The 20007-nt window shown below is 35.9% G+C and overlaps 1 protein-coding gene and 3 gene segments (V, D, J or C); 1 reads left to right on the top strand and 3 right to left on the bottom strand.

The window, feature by feature from the left end:
- The first annotated feature begins 67 nt into the window (after nucleotides 1–67).
- On the top strand, nucleotides 68–4402 carry LOC116734899 (gastrula zinc finger protein XlCGF57.1-like). Of its 3 annotated transcripts, none has more exons than XM_032586455.1 (3): nucleotides 68–448; nucleotides 1671–1805; nucleotides 1891–4402. In XM_032586455.1, the coding sequence occupies exons 2-3, from the start codon at nucleotides 1783–1785 to the stop codon at nucleotides 3233–3235; spliced, it is 1368 nt and encodes a 455-aa protein (XP_032442346.1). In that variant the 5' UTR covers nucleotides 68–448; nucleotides 1671–1782; the 3' UTR covers nucleotides 3236–4402. The 3 variants fall into 3 exon arrangements, with proteins under 3 accessions (XP_032442346.1, XP_032442348.1, XP_032442345.1); XM_032586457.1 differs by having other exon boundaries at nucleotides 68–425; XM_032586454.1 differs by having other exon boundaries at nucleotides 68–270.
- Nucleotides 4403–5310: 908 nt separating this feature from the next.
- Nucleotides 5311–8099, bottom strand: LOC116735456 (Ig heavy chain V region 5-76-like). The segment is given in 5 exon segments: nucleotides 5311–5657; nucleotides 5734–5842; nucleotides 6766–6842; nucleotides 7898–7969; nucleotides 8060–8099. Coding segments are annotated over 5 exon segments (630 nt in total).
- Nucleotides 8100–10609: 2510 nt separating this feature from the next.
- Nucleotides 10610–11067, bottom strand: LOC116735457 (Ig heavy chain V region 5A-like). The segment is given in 2 exon segments: nucleotides 10610–10902; nucleotides 10994–11067. Coding segments are annotated over 2 exon segments (336 nt in total).
- A 3502-nt stretch (nucleotides 11068–14569) lies between these two features.
- Nucleotides 14570–15232, bottom strand: LOC116734907 (Ig heavy chain V region 5A-like). The segment is given in 2 exon segments: nucleotides 14570–14968; nucleotides 15063–15232. Coding segments are annotated over 2 exon segments (390 nt in total).
- Between the last annotated feature and the right edge of the window lie 4775 nt (nucleotides 15233–20007).

Here is a 20007-nt window from a genome sequence, read left to right on the forward strand (position 1 = left end):
GTTTGAAGGCTTGTAGGTTTGGGTGAAATATCCTTTTATTTTGAAAGTCAGACCAGACTTCCTCTAAATGTAGCCACACCTCCACCTCCACACAAACACACGATCCCAGCTAGGCTTTTTCCCTCCTAGCTTGTGTGTAAATATGTTAACTGTACCTCTTCGTTTCTCAAAAAGAAATGTGAGGTCTCGGCGTTTTTACTAGAGTCTGATGATTGAGCCAGCTTGTCTGCAGCCACCAGTTTCTTCCTGCATCACGAGCAAAACAAGCTGGTAGGAGATGAATTACAGGAGGCTAACTCTAGAATCACTACTGACCTTTTAGTTTATTTAGAAATACACTGAAAATACTTCTCACAGCAGTCGGGACATTTGTCAGGCACTGGAGTTTCACCAGCTTTTCCTGCGAGCATCGACAAATATCAACAGTAAGAGAAAAACTAACAAACAGGTTAGCATTAGCAATAACTGCATGTTATCAACACCATATCCAGGCCTCAAAAATAATCATTTGGATTATTTTGAAGTGAGGTTTTGTGGTGACGTTTTTAGCATTAAATATCTTACGTAAAATAAGATATCAATGGCGGAGCAAATTATTTTCTCTCTATGAATGCTAACGTCTAGCCATAGCAGAGCACATTGTTCTGAAATCAAACTTTTGCAAGATATTAATTTGCATTAAGTTTTATGACCCTGTGCCTATGTCAGTCTTAAACAAGAATAGTAAACCACAATAAAAATCGGTACACATATATAATCACCTTTTCACTTTTGCATCAGATGGTTTCTTTGTTAACATCTAGCAAAGACTAAATCACAAGTTCTGCTACAAATTTCATTTTTTATGCTTTTGTAAAATACTTTCCATACTCGTATCTACTTTGACCTGCACCTTTTTTTTAGTATGTATATATTTTATATATATATGCCTAGTTTCACCCAAGGATCTGTAAAGTTAATTTGATTCTTCAATATACAGCCAAGAGGGATCTATCATACAAGTCACACGAATTAGGAATAAATTTAAAGTATTGGTTTTGATTTTTTTGTTTTGTGAGTTTTTTCATTATTTGGACTATAAGTGTGTTGTGGCTTTCTAATAAACATGCTTGTAAAATGGTGGAAGTCTAAAGCCTGCAACAGCTGCATCTTCTCTCCAGGCTTTCACAATTTTCTCTGGATAACTTTACCTATAAATATAAATAGAATTCATAGAAATTCTAAATATTCACTCTTTTTCTTTGTCACTACACTGCAATCTTGATAACTCTTTAGACCTGGTTTTCTGATTGTTCTTAAATTTGATGCTGTATCTTGATGAAGCGTTTTTTTGTAGGCTTTGCAGCTGTTGTCAAATCTTTCTTTATCTATTATCAACAAGTATCTTGTTGATAATAGATGATATACTCAAATGTTAACCTCAGCTGCCAGTAGTAAACATTAGCTGCTCTATTGCAAGGTAATATTCAGAGTTTATTATAGTCTGGATATTTGTGTTTCATTCATTTGTTCATTTACCTTTATGTCTAATTTCATCGGCTTATCAGTACATGATAGTGGTACTTGTCATACTTTGACGTCATTACCAGCCATCATAATAAGAAATATACACAAACTGTTCAAAAAGTTTGAAACATAATATATCTATTTACATAGCTGACATTTTCCAGCTTCACAGACGGAGCACCAAGATCAACAGATGAACACCAAGCTGCATATATTTCATCGGACATCAAGAGTAAAACTGTCAGCTGTTGGAAAATAAAGCTTTTACTGGGCTTTATGTCTGCTTTCAGGAGCATGAGGTACACACCTATAAGTTTGTATAAAGATGTGTGTGTAATTTTTCTCAAATTCCACTAATATTGCTTTTTTTGGTATTTCTCTCAGATTTTCCGCAGAATTACATCCGTCAATGTCTGCGGATTCTCGTGACCAGATTGTCTCGCAGCAAGAGACGGAGCCCAACCATGAAGAACCAGAAGCAGTTTGGCCTAATAAGACTCAGGAGAAACCAAAGTCTGTTCGGATTAAAGAGGAAGACAAGGAACTGTACATCCATCCAGATGACCAGCAGCTAGAAATGAAGCAAGAGACTGAGACCTCTGTGGAAAATTCTTCAGAAGAGGAAACGGATGACAGCGACCAGGACCAAAGTGGGAATGAACTCCTCTCTCAGAGTCCGGTTAAAGCTGAGAACCAGGATCCGGAAATCTGCGGTAAAAGTTTGCTGCACTGCTGTGACATCTGCGGGAAAGAGTTCAGGAAAAAAAATCATTTGACGGATCATAAGAGAACTCACACAGGTGAGAAACCCTTCCTGTGTGGGGTCTGTGGCAAATGCTTTGGCCGAAAATACGGACTGAACAGCCACATGAGAACTCACACGGGGGAGAAGTCGTATTCCTGCGACGCGTGCGGTAAAGCCTTCAGCGACAACGGTCAGCTCAACACTCACGTGAGAACTCACACAGGTGAGAGGCCGTATTCGTGCGAATTCTGCAGTAAAAGTTTCAGTCAGAACGGCCATCTGAAGGATCACATGAGAATCCACATAGGAAAGAAGCCTTTCCGGTGCAGGCTCTGCGGCAAAACCTTCATGAGAAAAAACTGTCTGAAGTGTCACATGGTCACGCACACTGGCGAGAAACCCCACAGATGTGAGCTGTGTGGCAAATCTTATGGCGTTCGCGCCAATTTGACGGCTCACATGAAGACGCACACGGGCAACAGGCCTTTCACGTGTCTAACCTGCAAGAGAAGTTTCATTACGAAGTCTGCTTTGAATTGCCACATGAGCACCCACTCGGGTGAGAAGCCTTTTTCATGTCCGACCTGTGGGAAGAGTTTCAGAGAGAAAACCTTCATGACGGTCCACATGAAAACGCACACAGAGGAGAAGCCTTTCTTGTGTCCCATGTGTGGGAAAAGATTCAGTCAAAGAAGGTATTTGACCAAACACAAACGGGGTCACACAGACGACAAGCCGTACACCTGCGAAGTGTGCGCCAAAGGCTTTTGCCAGAGCTGTGATTTGAGGTCTCACATGAGAACTCACACCGGGGAGAAACCTTTTCCATGTCTCACCTGTGGAAAAAGTTTTGGTAAAAAGAGTAATTTAAATATCCACATGAGAACTCACACAGGTGAGAGGCCCTTCCCATGTCTGACATGTGGAAAATGTTTTCGAGAAAGAACGTCTTTGAACAGACACATGGAAACTCAACACCCCTGAGAAAAAGGTAGCTTGACTTCTATATCTCTGTTGAGTCTAGCTTGATATTAATAAATCTCAGTCCAGGTTTAAAAAGCTTTTTGCTGGATGACAAACTCTGACTAAAACCACCGCTTTCCCCAGATATGAATGTCACCAGATATGGCTTCACCTTAGTCAAAGAATATCATCACAATGTTTTTTTGTTTTTTTTTCAGTAATTTAATTTAAAAAGGATCTGTATTAATTATATAGATTAACTCAGACAGATTGATTTATTTCAAGAGTTTTTATTGTGTTTTTGATGATCATAGCTGACAGCTAATACAAACCCAATGCAAATCCAAATTACCTCAGCATTAGAATATTACGTAAGACCAATAAAAAAAGATCTTAGAGACAAATGGTTTGCTAAACTGCAGTGTAAATATTTGATTGTGGCTCGTTTTGCATGGATTACTACATCATGCTGTGTGGTATGGAGGCAATGATCTTGCGGTTCTGCTGAGGTGTAAATGAAGCCCAGGTTGCTTTAAAAGCTGCTCTCATTTCAGTAGATACCCATTACTTTCCTCCTGATGGTACTCTCCATGGCCTTTAGATCGGGCCTGTTTTCTGTCTAAACAAGCTGGCATTGGCAGTGAAGTCATGTACCGAGTCCTGAAAAATTAAATCAGCATCTTCATAAAGCTAGTCTGCTCCCTTTGCTCCTTTCTGTACCATGCTTTTTTCTTCCACTTAACTTTCCATTAAAATTTCTGGATACATCATTTAGCATTTACCTTTTGTTTCTTAACCCCTTTGTGCAACACTGTCTGTGAGCGGCAGCTGGAAATTTATAAAGTAAGAAGGCTTTCTCTTTATTGTTTAGGTCATAAAAATGTTTAAAAGCTGCTTTTTCAGTCGGTTTATGTAATATGCTAATGTTAGCCATAAGTGCATTAAAGAATCACAGAAAAGAAAGCTTGAAATATATCAATCTGAGTTTAATTTATCAAGTTTTACTCTTTGAGTTCTTTTACTGAAATAAAGTTTTTGATAATGTTCAAATTTGTTTCAAATCTCCTGTATAAATGTGTTGTATGAATTTTTCTCTGCATGTTCTCGCAATATTATGTTTTGCCTTCAAATAAAGGAGCAGCATATTTTGCAAATATTTTGGATAAAGAGAACAGATGGAAAATGTCACGTGTGTGTTGTTTTTTTGAGGGGTTTTTCCAAGCTGCACATGAGGCAAGAGGTGTTTTAAATGAAATGACCAACAATAGACTAAATGATCCCTGTCCTGTAAATGTCATTGTTTTTGTCTCTACATAAATTGTCCATTTAATGCAAGATTATCCTCAGATTGTGTTGCAATTTACATATTTGGAATCATTTATCATGCAAATTAAAAAAGGATTTCTACAATTGTAGTTGTGTTATGTACCAACTCAAATAAAACCTTTTTTTTTTTTGAAATAACTAACAATAATAATCTGACACCAAACAGAGACTTTAGGGTTTATGAAAAGCCTTAAAATATATATATATATATATATATATATATATATATATATAGCTTATTTCATGCCAAATTAGTTTTGAAACATTGACTATCCACTTCTTTGGTAAGAATGAAGACCTAACAAACAATTGTCCTCTTTCTTTTTCCATCCTTCAAAATGGAAAAAAATATGGAACTTTATATTCAATAATCCTCACTTCAGATAGAAATGGCACAAATGTTTTTATTTACAGGTTATTAAGCAAGGCTTCATTATTTTTGTTCTATTCGTATATATATATAAAGACTTAAATTGTACTTGGGCCTATAAATACGATCTTTTAAAAAGATAATAAGAAAACTAGCAGATTTTAACCATACGCTAAAAAACATTGTGTCTATGTACTTTTCAAGATCAGAAAAACTTTGACAATAAACAAAAGTTTCTTATAATAAAACTTATAAAATAAATGTATTACTTTTTACAAAAAATATTCTTCAAAGTCTTCAGTGTTAAATCTACCTACATACCCATCCAGCAATTACTGCAAATATCTATTTTTGGTCTGATGGCCCCCCTTGTGGTGGATTGGTGTTCAAGCTGTTCATGCTGAGGAGTTTTTGTTCAGCGTTTCTGCTTTCTGTGCCACTGTGACTCCCGAGCGCAGTAATAAACAGCAGAATCTCCAGCTGTCAGGCTGTTCATCTGCAGATACACTTGATATTTGCTGTTGTCTCTGGAGATGGTGAACCGGCCTTTTACTGAGTCAGAGTGGTAGATATAGGTGCTGGTATCACTGATAGTAGCAACCCACTCCAGTCCTTTTCCAGCTGCCTGTCTGACCCAAGCGTTCCAGTGATGGTTACTAAACCCAGAATATGTGCAGGTCAGTCTGTGGGATTCTCCAGCCCTTTTAACCACTGATTCTGACTCAGTCAGTGTTTGACCATCAGTACCTGCAGAAAAACAGAACAATATTAATTGCCTTTACAAGCAAGCTTTTAACTCGATTAAAAACATCTTAGTTCTTACCGTTCCAGCTTACAGATACAATAATAAAGGTAAGGACAACCTGAAATCTAAACATTGTAAAAGCCATTTGCTTGCACAGTGTCTGCCACTGAATCACTCTGTGGCAGGTCTGTGTTAAATGAACAGATGTATAAAAGTGGAGGAGTTAGTATTTGCATTGACTCCTCCTCCTGGTGAAAAAACTGATTCATGTGATTCATGAATTTGGGTAATTATTTTAGATTATGTCCAGATATTTTAATATTTTAAGTCATTTTTAAATAAATGCCATCTGCTTCATTCTGGTTGTAATTTTGAAAAACAGGAAATCATTTTATGAACTTTTCTTTAACAGAGTGTGTTACTCTAATATTGCTAAATAATGTTCTTTGCAGAGCTTTTTGTAAAGGTCTGTGTTTTTATTTGACACTTTTCCCTTACAAAACATATTTGTCTCTGTTCTCATTACGCTTCATTAAGCACTCATCACTAATTGATTTTGACATAAGGGTGCCTACATAGTTTTTTATAGTTTTTTAATGACGTATTATATATATTCACATTTTTTTTGTCTGGTTGTTGGTTTTAAATCCACATCAAGTATTGATAAAGACACAGATTACTGAAACATTGTATATAACATATATAACTGTCAAAAACGGTAAATCCCATCATGTATGATTAGAATTTTTTTCTTGGTTATCACGTTGTCACAGATAAATTTGAAACATAACTGTTTTAAGTTAAAATAGCAACAAGGAAGCCAGAGAGCTCCCTCTGGTGGTTTGACAGCCTGTTCAGGGGTTTTTGTACGGCTTTACTGCTTGTTTGTGTCACTGTGGTTCTCTGTCTGGCACAGTAATACACAGCAGAGTCTTCAGGCTGCATATTCTGTCCATTCAGAGTCACTGTTTTACTGGAAGAGTCTAAGCTACCTCCAAATTTGTTTTTTAATGAATTTTTGAATTCTGTATCACTACCAATCCACTCCAGTCCTTTCCCAGCAGGCTGTCTGATCCAAGCTGTGTAGTAGCTGCTCAAATCATAAGAGACCTGACAGCTGATGGTCAGTTGTTGACCTGGCTGCACAGTCATAGAGGCCGGCTGTGTCAGCTGTTCACACTCCACACCTGTGAGAGGAAACATTAGAACTGTTATCAGCAATAAATATTAAATTTAATGTGATCAAGCTGTAAATGTTTCTGTCTCAGTGAGACTCACAGGATACAGCAGCCAGCAGCAGCAGTAGAGCAACAGAGAACATGTTGATGAAGTTGATCTAATGGGAGTTTCTGTTCTTCTGCAGCTGACAGCATCAGATTAATTGTATAAACCTGACACTTCTGATTTGCATAATTGCAAACCAACCATATCAGAAGCACGTGATAAAAAAATGCTTTAAATATGACCAAGAATGGACAGTATCCTTCAATTCATAACGGTAATTTCACATTAATTCTCTGATTCTATTACAACGGGACAATATAAACATTAATGTAGTTTGGTGTTTCTGTTTCTATGACTACACATACTAATTCTAACATACCTCTGAGTACATTTTAATACATGGTAAATACATGAAGCTTTTCAGACTAATGTCACCTTGATCGAAATACATTTTAAATGCCACTCTAGGAACTTTATATACAACTTCAGAATCAGAAGGAGCTTTAATTGTCAAGTTTAACTAATAAATGTTAAAATACTAGTATATAAAAACAGCTTTTAAAAGAAGGGTTTTTGCAAATATGCACAAATATTGTGTTCTTTTTGTTTCTATAAATAGAAAGATCACAATAAAAAGATTTTCAAATTAATGAAATTAGAAATGGTCCTAGAGCTCAAATACACAAAATAAAAAAGAAAAACACAGTTAGAGCCCCTACTCTGGTGGTTTGATATGACCTGTTCAGGGTCTGCTGGTTTTTGCACAGCTTTGCTGCTTGTTTACATCCCTGTGGGTCTCTTGCACAGAAATACACAGCAGAGTCTTCAGGCTGCATATTCTGTCCATTTAGAGTCACTGTTTTTCTAGAAGTGTCTAAGTCGATACTGAATTTGCTCCGAAGTGAATCTTTGTAGCTAGAACCTCCAGCGTTTTTCCATCCAATCCACTCCAGTCCTTTCCCAGCAGGTTGTCTGATCCAGTGTGTTGTATAGCTGCTCATAGAATAAGAGACCTGACAGCTGATGGTCAGACGTTGACCTGGCTGCATACTCACAGAGGCTGACTGTGTCAGCTGTTCACATTTCACACCTGCAGAGAAACACATTGAAACTGAATATTCAGAAAGAAATATTCAGTTTAGTGTCATGCTGAAAATATTTCTGTCTCAGTGAGACTCACAGCATCCAGCCGCCAGCAGCAGCAGAGCTACAAAGAACATGTTGGTGTTGAAGGTATATCAGGGAGTTTCCCTTCTTCTGCAGCTGATCAAGACCAAGTCTATAAACCTGAACACTGTATTTGCATAATGATAATCAGCCAATGAGTGTATTGGTTAATTATGACTGGTTAATATTTCTGTCCTTGTAGCTGACATGAAGTGCCAAAAAATGCATTGTTTGTGAAATATTTGACTTATTATGATCCTCATTCTTTTGTTAGTTGTTTGCCTTCTGAGTTTTATGAGAGATTAGGACACTAATCTAAATTGTGACAAATTGGCCAATCAGAGTTTCCAACAACCAAAGCTGCACATTTTCTTCATTCAAGCTCATTGTATCTGCCTTAAATAATGAACAGCTCTTTTTTTTCATTATTATTAAAATCGTGTTATTATTTCAGTATTTAAAAGAAATGTGTCTTCCCAATATAGAAAGGAAAAGTAGTTTGAGTATTTATCAGCATCATTGAGCCACATGCAGGGAAACTCTCAAGAACAACAAAGAGAGTTTAAGAGAGTGATCTGCTTTATTTTATGTGTAGAACTACAATTGTATTCTTACATAATGTTTTTAGCTATTGACATTTATTTTGACATTCTAAAAAACATATTAAGAAAAATCTGTGTATTTTTAAGGAGAAAACATTAAGAGATATCAAACATTGTAAAGATAGGAATACTTTAAATTGATGCCTGTATTTAATTTTTAATCTAATCTAAAATATTTATTCAAAATCTATTTCTAATGGATTTAAATCTTCTGAATAGTCCTATAGTTATTTCTTCTGTGTGAAACTTCTGGTATATCTAAATGTGTTGGTTGTGATTAAGAAAACTGGTGTTTTGCTTCCCCTGGTGGCTTCTTGTTAAAATTATTAATTCACAGAGGAGTTTTTGTTCAGTGTTTCTGCTTTTTGTGTCACTGTGGTTCTTCGAGCGCAGTAATAAACAGCAGAATCTCCAGCTGTCAGGCTGTTCATCTGCAGATACACCTGACTTCTGCTGTTGTCTCTGGAGATGATGAACCGGCCTTTTACTGAGTCAGAGTAGTAGATGCCGCTGCTGCCAGAGCTAATATAAGCGATCCACTCGAGTCCTTTTCCAGCTGCCTGTCTGATCCAAGCTATGGAAGGAGTGCTACTAAACCCAGAATATGTGCAGGTCAGGCTGTGAGATTCTCCAGGACTTTTAACCACTGATTCAGACTCAGTCAGTGTTTGACCATCAGTACCTGCAGAAAAACAGAACAATTGAAATTGTCTTGCCACCATTTCTTTACATCAATCATGAACCTTTATTTCTTACCACTCCATTTTAAGGATGAAATAATGAAGACAAGGAAAACCTGATATCTAATCATTGTAGAAGCCATTTGTCTCTGTTCATACTGTGTTCACCACTAATTCACTGCTGCTCTTAAACTAACAGACATGTAAAAGTGGAGCAGACAGAATTTGTATTGACTCCTCCTCCTGAAGAAGAAACACAAATCATCTGATCAAAAAAAGCAAAATTGGATGATTATTTCAGATAATTTTCAGACATTTTTAGTTTTGAAGACATGTTTAAATAATTTGATGTTGATTCCTGTTTTACCAAAACAGATAAAGCTTTACAGCAGATTTAACTTATTTCAACACGAACTGTAAAATTAAGTTGTTTTGAAATCATAAATCAACAATGACACTTTAATACAAATTCTTTAAAGAATTACATTTAATATGATCTTTGTAAATTTTTCAACATTTTTGTGGATGTGTTTCACTTTTGCATCGCCACATGATATTCTGTGCAGAACTTTTTGTTACTTTTTGTAATGTTTCTGTGCCTTTTTTAAACACGTTTTTTTGCTAAACATGTTTGTCTCTTTTTTTTCCTTGTGTTACACATGAAGTGAGTTAAAGTTGGAAATTAAATCACTGATTAAATTTCAGATAGATTTGGGAACAGTAAAGGTGTTGGTATATTTTTGAAAAGAACAATTTTAACATAAATGGGGTTTTTTTAGTGCTTAGAATAAGATGCATACATCCTCTGTATGTTCTATGTTTTCAGTCCTGCCTGTGTTGATTAAACCAAATAAGAAGAATATAATATTTGTATTATATTATTGTTGATGACAAAAAATAATTTTTTGAGCAGACTGAATGTTTCTGACAAACCTCTTAGTAGAAGTTGAAACACATTATTTATATAAAATTATGTTTTAAGTCAATGTCACATTGAACATTACATTATAAATATAACAGTTTAAATTTTCTGAATCAAAATCAGCTTCATTCACCAACTCTGTGCACACAATTGAGGAATTTGACTTTTATTTATTTTAAATATAAACTCTATATTTTTTGTTGTGAGGATCTATTTCTGTAATGTTTTTACAAAAGAGTAAAATAAGATTGTTAAAGTTTCCAAATATTAAAAATGAACTCAAAGCTCCTCCTTTGGTGGTTTGATATAATCTGTTCATGTTCTGAGAGCTTTTTGTTCAGCTCTGCAGCTGGTTTGTGTCACTGCGACTCTCTGGCACAGTAATACACAGCAGAGTCTTCAGGCTGCATATTCTGTCCATTCAGAGTCACTGTTTTACTGGAAGAGTCTAAGCTACCTCCAAATTTGTTTTTTATTGAATTTTTGAATTCTGTATCTCTACCAATCCACTCCAGTCCTTTCCCAGCAGGCTGTCTGATCCAAGCTGTGTAGTAGCTGCTCAAATCATAAGAGACCTGACAGCTGATGGTCAGTTGTTGACCTGGCTGCACAGTCATAGAGGCCGGCTGTGTCAGCTGTTCACACTCCACACCTGTGAGAGGAAACATTAGAACTGTTATCAGCAATAAATATTAAATTTAATGTGATCAAGCTGTAAATGTTTCTGTCTCAGTGAGACTCACAGGATACAGCAGCCAGCAGCAGCAGTAGAGCAACAGAGAACATGTTGATGAAGTTGATCTAATGGGAGTTTCTGTTCTTCTGCAGCTGACAGCATCAGATTAATTGTATAAATCTGACACTTCTGATTTGCATAATTGCAAACCAACCATATCAGAAGCACGTGATAAAAAAATGCTTTACATATGACCAAGAATGGACAGTATCCTTCAATTCATAACGGTAATTTCACATTAATTCTCTGATTCTATTACAAAGGGACAATATAAACATTAATGTAGTTTGGTGTTTCTGTTTCTATGACTACACATACTAATTCTAACATACCTCTGAGTACATTTTAATACATGGTAAATACATGAAGCTTTTCAGACTAATGTCACCTGGATCGAAATACATTTTAAATGCCACTCTAGGAACTTTGTATACAACTTCAGAATCAGAAGGAGCTTTAATTGTCAAGTTTAACTAATAAATGTTAAAATACTAGTATATAAAAACAGCTTTAAAAAAGGGGGTTTTGCAAATATTCACAAATATTGTGTTCTTTTTGTTTCTATAAATAGAAAGATCACAATAAGAAGGTTTTCAAATTCATGAAATTAGAAATAGTCCTAGAGCTCAAATACACAAAATAAAAAAGAAAAGCACAGTTAGAGCCCCAACTCTGGTGGTTTGATATGACCTGTTCAGGGTCTGCTGGTTTTTGCACAGCTTTGCTGCTTGTTTACATCCCTGTGGGTCTCTTGCACAGAAATACACAGCAGAGTCTTCAGGCTGCATATTCTGTCCATTTAGAGTCACTGTTTTTCTAGAAGCGTCTAAGTCTATACTGAATTTGCTCTGAAGTGAATCTTTGTAGCTAGAACCTCCTGCGTTTTTCCACCCAATCCACTTCAGTCCTTTCCCAGCAGGTTGTCTGATCCAGTGTGTTGCATAGCTGCTCATAGAATAAGAGACCTGACAGCTGATGGTCAGACGTTGACCTGGCTGCATAGTCACAGAGGCTGACTGTGTCAGCTGTTCACATTTCACACCTGCAGAGAAACACATCGAAACTGAATATTCAGAAAAAAATATTCAGTTTAGTGTCATGCTGAAAATATTTCTGTCTCAGTGAGACTCGCAGCATCCAGCCGCCAGCAGCAGCAGAGCTACAAAGAACATGTTGGTGTTGAAGGTATATCAGGGAGTCTCCTTTCTTCTGCAGCTGATCAAGACCAAGTCTATAAACCTGAACACTGTATTTGCATAATGATAATCAGCCAATGGGTGTATTGGTTAATTATGACTGGTTAATATTTCTGTCCTTGTAGCTGACATGAAGTGCCAAAAAATGCATTGTTTGGGAAATATTTGGCTTATTATGATCCTCATTCTTTTGTTAGCTGTTTGCCTTCTGAGTATTATGAGAGATTAGGACACTAATCTAAATTGTGAAAAATTGGCCAATCAGAGTTTCCAACAACCAAAGCTGCACATTTTCTTCATTCAAGCTCATTGCACCTGTCTTAAATAATGAACAGCTCTTTTTTTTCATTATTATTAAAATAGTGTTATTATTTCAGTATTTAAAAGAAATGTGTCTTCCCAATATAGAAAGGAAAAGTAGTTTGAGTATTTATCAGCATCACTGAGCCACATGCAGGGAAACTCTCAAGAACAACAAAAAGAGTTTAAGAGAGTGATCTGCTTTATTTTATGTGCAGAACTACAATTGTATTCTTACATAATGTTTTTAGCTATTGACATTTATTTTGACATTCTAAAAAACATATTAAGAAAAATCTGTGTATTTTTAAGGAGAAAACATTAAGAGATATCAAACATTGTAAAGATAGGAATACTTTAAATTGATGCCTGTATTTAATTTTTACTCTAATCTAAAATATTAATTCAAAATCTATTTCTAATGGATTTAAATCTTCTGAATAGTCCCATAGTTATTTCTTCTGTGTGAAACTTCTGGTATATCTAAATGTGTTGGTTGTGATTAAGAAAACTGGTGTTTTGCTTCCCCTGGTGGCTTCTTGTTAAAATTATTCATTCACAGAGGAGTTTTTGTTCAGTGTTTCTGCTTTTTGTGTCACTGTGGCTCTCGAGCGCAGTAATAAACAGCAGAATCTCCAGCTGTCAGGCTGTTCATCTGCAGATACACCTGACTTCTGCTGTTGTCTCTGGAGATTGTGAACCGGCCTTTTACTGAGTCAGAGTAGTACATGCCGCTGCTGTCAGACCAAATAACAGCAATCCATTCCAGACCTTTTCCGGCTGCCTGTCTGATCCAAGCTATGGCAGGAGTGCTACTAAACCCAGAATATGTGCAGGTCAGTCTGTGAGATTCTCCAGGACTTTTAACCACTGATTCAGACTCAGTCAGTGTCTGACCTTCAGTACCTGCAGAAAAACAGAACAATTGAAATGTCTTGCCACCATTTCTTTACATCAATCATGAACCTTTATTTCTTACCACTCCATTTTAAGGATGAAATAATGAAGACAAGGAAAACCTGATATCTAATCATTGTAGAAGCCATTTGTCTTTGTTCATACTGTGTTCACCACTAATTCACTGCTGCTCTTGAACTAACAGACATGTAAAAGTGGAGCAGACAGAATTTGTATTGACTCCTCCTCCTGAGGAAGAAACACAAATCATCTAATCAAAAAAAGCAAAATTGGATGATTATTTCAGATCATTTTCAGACATTTTGAGTTTTGAAGACATTTTTAAATAATTTGATGTTGATTCCTGTTTTACCAAAACAGATAAAGCTTTACAACAGATTTAACTTATTTCAACACGAACTGTAAAATTAAGTTATTTTGAAATCATAAATCAACAATGACACTTTAATACAAATTCTTTAAAGAATTACATTTAATATGATCTTTGTAAATTTTTCAACATTTTTGTGGATGTGTTTCACTTTTGCATCGCCACATGATATTCTGTGCAGAACTTTTTGTTACTTTTTGTAATGTTTCTGTGCCTTTTTTAAACACGTTTTTTTGCTAAACATGTTTGTCTCTTTTTTTTCCTTGTGTTACACATGAAGTGAGTTAAAGTTGGAAATTAAATCACTGATTAAATTTCAGATAGATTTGGGAACAGTAAAGGTGTTGGTATATTTTGGAAAAGAACAATTTTAACATAAATGGGTTTTTTTTAGTGCTTAGAATAAGATGCATATATTCTCTGTATGTTCTATGTTTTCAGTCCTGCTTGTGTTGATTAAACCAAATAAGAAGAATATAATATTTGTATTATATCATTTTTGATGACAAAAAATAATTTTTTTAGCAGACTGAATGTTTGTGACAAACCTCTTAGTAGAAGTTGAAACACATTATTTATATAAAATTATGTTTTAAGTCAATGTCACCTTGAACGTTACATTATAAATATAACAGTTTAAATTTTCTGAATCAAAATCAGCTTCATTCACCAACTCTGTGCACACAATTGAGAAATTTGACTTTTATTCAATTTAAATATAAACTCTATATTTTTTGTTGTGAGGATCTATTTCTGTAATGTTTTTACAAAAGAGTAAAATAAGATTGTTAAAGTTTCCAAATATTAAAAATGAACTCAAAGCTCCTCCTTTGGTGGTTTGATATAATCTGTTCATGTTCTGAGGGGTTTTTGTTCAGCTCTGCAGCTGGTTTGTGTCACTGTGGGACTCTGGCACAGTAATACACTGCAGAGTCTTCAGGCTGCATATTCTGTCCATTCAGAGTCACTGTTTTACTGGAAGTGTCTAAGTCGATACTGAATTTGTTCCGAAGTGAATCTTTGTAGCTAGAACCTCCAGTGTATTTATACCCAATCCACTCCAGTCCTTTCCCAGCAGGCTGTCTGATCCAAGCTGTTGTATAGCCCAGATGATATGAAACCTGACAGCTGATGGTCAGACGTTGACCTGGCTGCACAGTCTCAGAGGCTGGCTGGGTCAACTGTTCACACTTTATATCTGTAGAGAAACACATTAAAAATGTATCGTTACCAACAATGAATTTAATTTAGTGTCATCGTGCTGTAAATGATTCTGTCTCAGTGAGACTCACTGGATGCAGCAGCCAGCAGCAGCAGCAGAGCTACAGAGAACATGTTGGTGTTGAAGATGATCTGATGGGAGTTTCTCCTCCTCTGCATCTGACAGCATCAGCTCAAGACTTTATAACATGATTCTTTTCATTTGCATAACACCAAACCAGCCCCATCAGAATCACATGATAACAATACTTTTAATGTGCTGTGGACCAGTATTAAGAAATAGTATGTTTCCAGTGTTACGGCCCTGGGCCTTATGGGCTGGGTTGCAGGTGTCTTGTTGTCTGTCTTTGTGCTCCTCCCCTTTACAGGTGCTGCTGATTTTATTCATTTGGAGCACAGAACATTTAAACCTGGCTGTCTCCACCTTCTGGGTCGCCATCGGCGTCCACTCTGCCTTGATGCTTGCGGTGTTTTGTTGCCAGGCCTCAGCTCCCCTCCTTTTGCACATTTGAGTTTGTCTTTGTTTCTGCACTTCAACAATTCCATATGCACTCATACACCACATCCAAGCATTTGCATTTCACCACTGATACTGACATCCTCAATCCATTGTTGTTTGTGTTAATAAACATTCCTTTTTATGCACTTTAATCCCTGCATGATCTCCCGTTATTGTTATGACCTTGAGCCAGTCGTAACACCAGTTATATTGTCCTTAAATTAATTCTGTGATTTAATTATTTGAAACTGAGAATTAATGTGGAAAATTTAAATATATAAACATCTTGAGCAAATTAAGTCTTTATATAATGTATTATAATGTTATGGTTGATTCATTCTTTTGTCAGTGTAGAACAATCATATAAAAATCAATAATTATTTTTAAGATATTTACTAGTTCATGTTAGAATTCATTATGCATTTTTTTATCTACACATCATCAAAATTCTGCAAACAGACTCAAACATTTACATTCACTGTTAGCAGTCATTCTGTAATAGTTCCCTGAGAAGTACATCTCAATTAAACCCTTCTGCCATAATTTTAAAGATTAAAAGCCTTATTTGTAACTTAAAACAGATAAACCCATTTAGTTCTTTTCCCCCATGTTGTTGACCTGGTTTACAAAACTGTAAGTAAACAAGAACGCAAATTTGTGCAAGAAAATATGAGAGCTGCATCCACGTTTTACATCACATGACTGGAAATAATGACTCCATACTCTTATCTCTAGCAACTAATCATAACATAAGTAAAGCTACCAGAGAGGTGAGTTTAACAGTCATCTATGAAAAGTGGTGTTAGGGCTCCACCTGTGGTGGCTTCTTGTTAAAACTATTAATTCACAGAGGAGTTTTTGTTCAGCATTTCTGCTTTCTTTGTCACTGTGACTTTCGAGTGCAATAATAAATAGAAGAATCTTCAGATGTCAGGCTGTTCATCTGCAGATACACCTGACTTATGATGTTGTCTCTGGAGATGGTGAACCAGGTTTTCAGCGAGTCAGAGTGGCTGGTGCCACCACCACTGTTATAAGCAATCCACTGCAGACCTTTTCCAGCTCCCTGCCTGATCCAAGCGTTAGTATAATGAGCACTATACCAAGAATATGTGCAGTTCTGACTCAGTCAGTGTTTGACCATCAGTTCCTGCATAAAAAAAAACAGATAACTGATTGTCTTTCCACCATCTATTTACGTTAATCACAAATTGACGTAAACCGCCCTAGTTTAAGGACAAGATGATAAAGGCAATGACAACCTTAAATCTAATCATTGTAGAAGTCATTTGTCTATCTTCAAACTGCCACTAATTCACTGCTGTTCTTAAACTAACAGACATGTAAAAGTGTAGCAGTCAGTATTTGCATTGACTCCTCCTCTTGAAGAAGAAACCAGATCCATTTGACAAATGAAAACAAGATTTGGGGAAAATTTAAGGCTTAAGGCAGATTTTACAAATTTCTATATCAACTGTGATATTATTACGTTATTTCTAAAACATAACTTAACTAATAAAATTGGAACAGAAATTAATGTAAATTTTATTTTTGTAAATATTTATTTTTTCTGACCTGTTATGTAATTTGCCTTTATGAATGTTTTTGTGGAAGGATCAAACGAGATATTTTTAGTTGAACCACATGATGAAAATCTGAAGAAACAGGGAATCATAAACTATAACATGAACTGTTTTTAACAGAGTGCATAACTATTGTATTGTCACCTTTTGTTTTGTTTTAACCTATAAATTTCTAACATAACTAACAACATAAGAAATAGCATAGAATTATTAGGTAAATTGGTTTAAAAGGGTTTGTTTACAGAATCAAAATGGAAGTAGGTTTGTAAAAGATAGCAACGTGAATGGCCCATCTGGCCTGAATGGGTTTGTGTTTCCTTCCAAAACATGTTTGTCTTTGTTGCTTTGTTTTACACAATAAAATTAGATGAGTAAAAGTTAGAAATAAAATCAAGAATGGCTGCATGAAAAGTTTCATTCATTCATTTGAAGTGTCAATGATCCCTGAGCTTCTAAATCTCAAGTCAGTCCTTCAGATTCTTGTAGAGTTTTCAAGCATTGGTTCATATGTTCAGAAAATGAGTAGTTATTACTAAAAGGTATTATTTTAATAGGAAATTTTAAAACTGAAAATAAGTATTTAGCCGTGAATGTAAAATTTCTGTTGTGTGCAGTTTAGCAATAGAGGATTTTATAGTTTAGAACGTTCTGGTAAATCATTTGACATATCTTTATGTAATACATCTTACCTAAATATTGTTAAAAAGCAATTTACTGAAATACTTACCTATATGCTGCACCTTGCAAGTTATATTGAATTTTATGTCGTTTTTTAAGCAAATTTAATATGCCTCTGAAGTTCTTTCAAGATATGAAAAATATATCAAACAGTGTGATGTGAATATATTTCAAACACAACTCTGTTGTAATTTTGACAAATAAAGTAAATAATTTAGGATAGTTGTATTGTGCTTGCTTAGTACAGGACTGTGTGGAATGACTCCATTTAATAACAATAACAACAAAAGAACCTGTAAAGGGAGAGAGACAGTCAGGTAAGAAAAATGTTGTTAGGGATCCCCCTGTGGTGGCTTCTTGTTAAAACTATTCATGATTACATGAGTTTTTGTTCAGCATTTGTGCTTTCTGTGTCACTGTGGTTCTCGAGCGCAGTAATAAACAGCAGAATCTCCAGCTGTCAGGCTGTTCATCTGCAGATACACCTGACTTCTGCTGTTGTCTCTGGAAACGGTAAAACGGCCTTTTACTGAGTCAGAGTAGGAGATGCCACCACTATTGTACCAGATATAAGAGATCCACTCCAGTCCTTTTCCAGTTGCCTGTCTGATCCAAGCTATGTCAGTATTGCCAAGTCCAGAATATGTGCAGGTCAGTCTGTGAGATTCTCCAGGCCTTTTAACCACTGATTCTGACTCAGTCAGTGTTTGACCATCAGTACCTGCAGAAAAACAGAACAATTAAATTATTTTGCCACCATCTCTTTACATCAATCATGAATTTGGTTAAAAACATATTTTTTTCTTACCACTCCAGTTTGCAGACAAGATGATAAAAGCAATGACAACCTCAAATCTAATCATTGTAGAGGCCATTTGTCTTTGTTCATATTGTGTTCACAACTAATTCACTGCTGCTCTTAAACTAACACACATGTAAAAGTTAAGCAGTCAGCATTTGCATTGACTCCTCCTCCTGGAGGAATAGAAACATAAATCATTAACATTTATCAACAAAAGCAAAGTTGGGCGACTATTTCAGATTATTTTCAAACACTTTGATATTTGAATTCATTTTTAAACAATTTGATGTAGACTCATGTTTTAACAAAACAAATAAAGCTTTACATCAGTTTCCACTTGTTTCTACACAAACTGTCATTTTAATATAACTGTCATAAGTTATATTAAAATTATAAATTAACAATGACAATTGAACACACTTTGTTTAAGGAATTACATTTAATATGATCTTTGTGCATTTGAAACTTTTTTTGTGGATTTGTTTCACTCTTGTATTGTCACATGATGTTCTGTGTACAGTCATGGCCAAAAGTATTGAGAATGACACAAATATTATATTTTCACATGATCTGCTGCCCTCTGGTTTTCATGTGTGTATGTCAGATGTTGTCATCACATACAGAAATACAATTGCAATCATATTATGAGTAACAAAAGCTTTTAATGACAGTTAGAATGAGTTAATGCAGCAAGTCAATATTTGCAGTGTTGACCCCTCTTCTTCAGGACCTCTGCAATTCTCCCTGGCATGCTCTCAATCAATTTCTGGACCAAATCCTGACTGATAGCAGTCCATTCTTGCACAATCAATGCTTGCATTTTGTCTGAATTCCTAGGTTTTTGTTTGTCCACCCGTCTCTTGATGATTGACCACAAGTTTTCAATGGGATTAAGATCAGGGGAGTTTCCAGGCCATGGACCCAAAATCTCTATGTTTTGTTCCCTGAGAGAGTTAGATTTCACCTTTGCTTTATGGCAAGGTGCTCCATCATGCTGGAAAAGGCATTGTTCATCACCAAACTGCTCTTGGACAGTTGGGAGAAGTTGCTCTCGGAGGACATTCTGGTACCATTCTATATTCATGGCTGTGTTTTTAGGTAAGACTGTGAGAGAGCCGACTCCCTTGGCTGAGAAGCAACCCCACACATGAATGGTTTCAGGATGCTTTACAGTTGGCATGAGACAAGACTGGTGGTAGCGCTCACCTCGTCTTGTCCGAACAAGCTGTTTTCCAGATGTCCCAAACAATCGGAAAGGGGATTCATCAGAGAAAATGACTTTACCCCAGTCCTCAGCAGTCCACTCCCTGTACCTTTGGCAGAATATCAGTCTGTCCCTGATGTTTTTCCTGGAGAGAAGTGGCTTCATTGCTGCCCTCCTTGAGACCAGGCCTTGCTCCAAGAGTCTTTGTATATTTTATGTCTTCAGTCCTGCTTGTGCTGATTAAACCAAA

This window comes from Xiphophorus hellerii, chromosome 16 (assembly GCF_003331165.1).
Source record: "Xiphophorus hellerii strain 12219 chromosome 16, Xiphophorus_hellerii-4.1, whole genome shotgun sequence".
NCBI classification, from domain to species: Eukaryota; Metazoa; Chordata; class Actinopteri; order Cyprinodontiformes; family Poeciliidae; genus Xiphophorus; species Xiphophorus hellerii.